Here is a 6,206-nt window from a genome sequence, read left to right on the forward strand (position 1 = left end):
AATTAACTATTTTGAAAAACCTAATTTTAAGAGCACATGAAGTGATATTTAATGAATATTAAGTATAAGTTATTTAACCATTGAAAATAAAAGAAGACTGAATGAAGTACAAATAATTAAATGGGAGTTAGAGTTTTTTATTTCTATTAAATGGATAACAAAATATTATTGCGAATTCTTCTGGCGGCATCCTCGTCTTCTGTTTCAATGTTCAGGTTTTCATTGCTTATTTCCGTACTTGAAGCGGTTGCAATTTCTTCAGAAAGTTCCACGCGAAAGTGTTGACAAATATTATGCAAAGCGCAGCAAGCGTTCACAATTTGTGTAGATTTTGCTGGTGAATAATGTAAGCCACGCACAGATAAAAGACAACGAAATCGGCTTTTCAATATTCCAATCGTCCGTTCTACAATATTTCGAGCCTTAGAGTGTATTGTATTGTAGCGAGCTTGTGGTGAACCAGCTTCTGCCATGCGGAAAGGAGACATTAAAAAAGTTTGTAGAGGGTAACCAGCGTCGCCTTTAAGGAATATTTTAAACAATCTATTTTTGTATTAAATACTAATGACCAGTCTTACCTAAAATCCAGGAATTACTCTGTATGTTTCTCTGCAGATGCTCTTTCAAATCGCTTACGTTAAAAACAAAGGAATCGTGATTTGCGCCCGCGTGCCTAGCATCCACATACCGGATAGCCATTTTGTAATCGCAAAGCTTGAAATCGAAATAGATGTCATGACCATTTTCTTTTGAAGTATTATTTGCTTTTTACATTTTCACTTACAATCATGACGTTTAAACTGTAGTAGGCTTTCCTGTTTAGATAAAGATGTTGCATTTCTTTTTTTGGTGAAATGATGCGAACGTGAGTCCCATCGATACAACCCACTACTCCGGGGAATCCGCTTTTTGAATAGAATGCAATTTTTGACGCGTTTTGCTCCTCTTCAGTCATTTGGGTTGTAATCCATTTTCCACAAATATGCTGCTCAATTATATTTAAAACCTCCTTAATAACTACAGATATTGTAGGTTGCGCCAGTCCAACATTAAAATCATTTCCACTGCACTTTTGATAACTGCCGTCAGCAAGGAACCTGAGAGTTGCACATAATTTCAATATGGGAGGTACAGCCGTTCCTCGCACACGTTTCTGGAAATGTTCATCCATCTCGTTTAGCAAAAAGACAAATGCTTCCTTATTTAAACGAAAGTAGCTTATGAATCTGCAAAAAAAAATTATTAAAATGCCATTCAATTGTCGCTACAATTTTTCTTACTTGGTGCTTGGAAGTTCCAAAGGATTCGAGTGATCACGAAGCCTTTTCCGTATGCGCAGCACATCAGTTTTGGGACCAAAATTTTCATCGTTGTAAAATAAATCAACGCTTATGTCCATTTTACTTTTTATTTGAAAAAAAAACACTCTCTCGTACACCTTAAGTAAAGTATATTGTTTTAATTTTTCGCCACAAAATCATCAGCTGTTTAATTATCTGTCAAATCGTCACTTTTTTAGGTTGGCAACATCAATACAACTTCAACTGAAGTGAGTTGTAATTCGTAATGCCAAAAAAGAGTTAAGTTGTTTTAAAGTTGAGTTGTTTCAATTTCAATTCAACTGAGTTGAGTTGTAAACCGTAATAGGGACTTTAATGTTTCCGCCCACAAGAGTAGAGGGCGTGGCAATTATTCCATCTTTATAAAATTTCATAATTCTCTATTTCTAAGTAAAACTAGAGCGCATGTCAAGTTTCAGTGAAATCGGTGCAGGTGTACTATTATTTCCATCTGCCTCCATATAGTCGAAAAACTGTGCGGCGTGCAGCTCACAAATCTTATGTGGATGACAAGTTCGACCCTGCAATCGACGAAATTGTAACATCCCTAAAGGTAAAAGAAGCAGATAGTTTATTTTCGAGGTTCGATACGATATCGAACATTCCTACCGAGGACTTCTCACAAAGGTTTATAACTGTATATACTTAGCCTGTTCCCGTACTTCACAAATCTTATGTGGATGACAAGTTCGACACTGCAATCGACGAAATTGTAAAATCCCTGAAGGTAAAAGAAGCAGATCGTTTATTTTCGAGCTTCGATACGATATCGAACATTCCTACCGAGGAGTACTCACAAAGGTTTATAACTGTATATACTTAAACTATGTTCAAATTTCGCTATACCATGGCAGCCCTACTTTTATGGTTTACAGTTATTTATCGAAGTATTGATTTTTATGGAAAAAGCGCCGCAGGCGAAAATTTGTAATAAAAAATCGCGCGATTTTTTATTAAAAAAATTATTTTCAACTCCTTTTCTGCGGCCTCTTTTCATTACCCATTGGTAATTTACCCACGACAAAGCACCAACCACACACTTCGCTTATTGTTCCAAAGTGTGTTAAGGTAACTGCCTTTATATTACGCTCAGAAGGTATTAAAATTTCACATCGTCCGCCACCGCGTGGGTAGTATCCACGCTGAATCAGGACATAATACTCCAGTCATAGTATCAACCTGGAGCGCTATGCCTACGTTTGTACCTACTACATTCTCCAATTCGGTAGTGCCGCGACCAAACATCAGCACAGGTGACGCAGCTTGCAGTAAGAGTGCCACGCTTGCAGCCGTCCGAGTGTCTACCGTGTTTCCCCCGATTTGATATAACCAGGCTGAAACCCCATTTCAGTTAAGTTCATGCGGTTACCAAAAAGGTGCGGTTACAATCAAAAAAAAATATTGATTTAAAAGTCCCGGGTTGAGCCGATTTTCCCGTATATTCAAGGCTCTTATTGGCTGACAAAGGACACAGCTCAAATTGAGTGCATTACGTAGGATTTGGCCACCGCCTTCCAAAAAGCGACCATCAATTTAAAGAATATCGGCTATAACTTGAATATTTCAAGAAATCCATATATTAAGTCAATCGCGCGGACTGCCGTGCACTGCTTAATTCGGAGTCTGAAAAGAAAAAAAATATTAGTGTTAATTACAAATTAAATTTATTAATTTTTACAACCTCTACAACCTTCTTACCTGCGATTGCGTATCTCCCTCGTATATGAATGTACTTTCCATCCCATTCTTCCAATGAAAAGAATGAATTTTCTTCATTGGCATATGTGTGAAACAGGGCTCAGACTACTCAAATTATTTAGTACGCACCACTCTAACAATTGGGTAAAAACAAATTTTCGTAGTAGCCGGGTGTCCTCTTTTTCACATTCGCAATATCACAAAATTGGATTATTTCACATAATGATCAAAGTAATAACCGTTAACTTAAACAGTAATTTTCATTAAGATCATCGTCATCCATACCTAAATATTGACATGAATTAAAACTTTATTATAGGGTAGATTTTCCATAAATGAAAAAAAACATATGTTGATGCATACCATCGCACCATTCGATCAATCATTCTTAGACCCGGTTACTCAATGTCTGGTTAACACTAATCTGCGGTTAAACATCGTTATCGACGTCTTCGACTCCATGAATACAACAGGGAGTCGGTAACGTCGATAACTATGTTTAACCGGAGATTAGTGTTAACCAGACATTGAGTAACCGGCCCTTAATCGTTAGCTTTGCTAACATAAATACATTTTACGCACTTAAAGAGGCATTGTCATGAGGAAATATCAACGCACTAACTTTTTGTAGTTATTTCACATATTTTTACGTAAAATTCAAAAGGGAATAAGACATTTTGTAATAAAATCTGAAATTCAACTTATGAATTCTGCAGCATATGAGCTACCCTGTTTATAGCCGAGTATCACCTACAGTGGCATCCAAATTTTTTTTTTTGGGCGACAGGCTAGTTGTTGGGTTGCGAGAATGGCTAAAAACTCTCCAAGTGTAGATTAATACGTTTTCGACAACTTCATGCAATGAACTTGAACTGCTAATTACGAATATTAGTAGATCAACTCATTATTGGAAATGATCGTTTTCATAACAGCACTTAATATTGGCACTTCCAAACATAATAAATGCAATTTACATTTTTCGATGTGATACAAATTTAACTTTGCCAATGCATTCATGCATAATGGAATGTATGGCACTTGTGCGATCCACCCTTCATTTTTGTGGGTCGCAAACCGACATTAAGCCGTATTTACACGTCTTAGTTTGTGAAGACAAATAATTGAAAATAATGCGACGTTCACACTGGCCGAAACTTATTTATCTAATAAAGAAAATTACTATGCCAAATACTTAAAGAATTACCGCCTCAATTACTCGCCACCCAACAATAGTTAAATAAATGGTCTCCAATATGAACGGATCGCAAAAATATTGGGTTTGGAGCGGAGACTCGGCCTCTCCGCCCGAACATTGATAGGGGAGCGACCTAAATGGTATCCAATATGAGCGGATGGCAAAAAATATTGAATTTGGAGCCGAGACTCGGCCTCTCCGCCCAAACGTTGACAGGGGATCGAAAACTCTGACTTTCCGACCTTTATTACGACACGAACATCTAAGGATGGCGGGATGGGAAAGCAGGCCTTTCCGACCACGCCATCAAGCGAGACGACATCGCGGAGCGGAAACCAGGCAAACAATACATTCGGGCGCCTACCGCGCCTAACTAAAATATTAATAACGCATTAATATTTATTCTGAATGTATATATTTTACAATTAATGTTTTAGACATATTTATTTTTACCCTTTATTTCTCAATAAAGTGCATTGAAATATGACCACATTTGTACCTTTTTTTCTCTCTTTCCTCTCCCAGCAGTAGGAAGAAGAACGGACATCAACGCGCTGGTCACCGAAGCCATATTTTTTTACAATTTTGAGAAAACTAAAATGAATGTAATTGTAAGCTAACTCCGGTGAGCTTGGTAGCTGCATCCTAGCAAGGTATTTTCCAGATGCTGCGTAACGCAAGGCGGCCGGTATGTTTAGGCTTTCAGCCTAAATTTGACTTGTTTTCGAACAGCCCTAATGCCAGCATATGTACGTGCTTAAGTCTGTATAAGCATATGGCTATGTGTATACACAAACACATACATACGTACATGTATTAATACGCGCGGTTGACCGCCAGATAATGAACTTACGATAAGTTTCCCCTTAACGTCAGTTACTGTCCGGCGGTCCGAGTTAAGGTCCCGTAAACCTTTTACTTCACTTCGGTTTAGAAGATCAACGCGAGCGCAGCAGCTACCAGGCCACTCCCGTCCAAAGATATTTAAATATTTTGTTACCCCAACTTATATATGCACATATTGAAATAAATTGACCCTGTATAGCATTAATCACTAAAATCGAAATATCTTTGTTTTTTTTTTTATTTCTTTCTGCTATATTTACACCGGAGCGTGATCCCCAATCGCCCCCGTGTAAACAAAATTCTCAATTATAAAAATATATCTTTTAAACATCGTTTTGCATATAAATATTTGCCAATTGTACCTTCTAAGCGTTTGCCAATCCTGCCTTTAAAAATGAGAAACCTAATTGGTTCTGCCACTGATGGAGCCAATGTTATGGCTGGAGGCTTGGGCGGGCTGAAAACATTATTGAGTGCAGAAACCGATTTATTTTATATAAAGTACACATGCCACTCACTACATCTTTGCTCAAGCTACGCTTGTAAAAAATTGCCGAAAAGCATTGAGACACTGTGCCGCAACATATATAGTTTCTTTTCCCATAGTCCAAAGAGGATACATGAACTGAACTACTGTTCGGTAAAACCCCACAAAATTTTGGGAAAATCTCAAACACGATGGCTTTCGCTAGGAAGCGTTGTGCTAGGAATAGTGAGCAGTGGGATAGTTTGAAACTTTATTTTATTTCCTGCTTTTACGAAGGTCTGCAGATCTGGCAGAAGGAATGTGTTGCAAAACCAAATGCTATATTTTATTTCTATCGTATATTTTGCTCACAATTAACAATCTTAACAAAGAGTTCTAAGATCTAAGCTCTCGTTTGCCATACTTATATGCAACTATCAAAGCACATTATCTCTTAATTTTGAGTAACTTTATTAAAAAAGATGCGATCAGTAACAATATTAATATTGATTTTAAAAATTAAAATAATCATAGAATCGGCGGGGCGTACTTTTTGCCGTAGACTCTTCAATTCCATCTGAAGAGGTTAATCTTTCACACATTGAATCCGCAGAATTCAAATGCTTTCGTACACAGGTTGGAAGGGGGTTTACTTACTTAT

The 6,206-nt window shown here is 37.4% G+C and overlaps 1 protein-coding gene and 1 pseudogene across 1 annotated transcript; both read right to left on the reverse strand.

Moving 5' to 3' along the window:
- Positions 1-134: 134 nt before the first annotated feature.
- Positions 135-1,399, reverse strand: LOC118755274 (putative nuclease HARBI1). The gene is made up of 4 exons (XM_036490121.1): positions 1,281-1,399; positions 785-1,226; positions 579-714; positions 135-466 (listed from the first exon to the last, which is right to left on the reverse strand). The coding sequence occupies exons 1-4, from the start codon at positions 1,397-1,399 to the stop codon at positions 147-149; spliced, it is 1,017 nt and encodes a 338-aa protein (XP_036346014.1). The 3' UTR covers positions 135-146.
- Positions 1,400-1,838: 439 nt separating this feature from the next.
- LOC118755273 lies at positions 1,839-2,893 on the reverse strand (annotated as a pseudogene).
- Positions 2,894-6,206: the final 3,313 nt, after the last annotated feature.

Source organism: Rhagoletis pomonella, unplaced genomic scaffold, assembly GCF_013731165.1.
Source record: "Rhagoletis pomonella isolate Grant_MI unplaced genomic scaffold, Rhpom_1.0 Rhpom_scaffold_05766, whole genome shotgun sequence".
In the NCBI taxonomy this organism is placed as follows: domain Eukaryota; kingdom Metazoa; phylum Arthropoda; class Insecta; order Diptera; family Tephritidae; genus Rhagoletis; species Rhagoletis pomonella.

Bases quoted from the DNA above. Each gene is read 5' to 3' on its own strand.
- LOC118755274 (XM_036490121.1), bottom strand. From the start codon at position 1,399: ATGGACATAAGCGTTGATTTATTTTACAACGATGAAAATTTTGGTCCC. The intron at 715-784 runs GTAAGTGAAAAT...TTCGATTTCAAG, and splicing joins ACAGTTTAAACGTCATGATT to CTTTGCGATTACAAAATGGC. The intron at 467-578 runs GTAAGACTGGTC...TCCGCATGGCAG, and splicing joins GAGTAATTCCTGGATTTTAG to AAGCTGGTTCACCACAAGCT.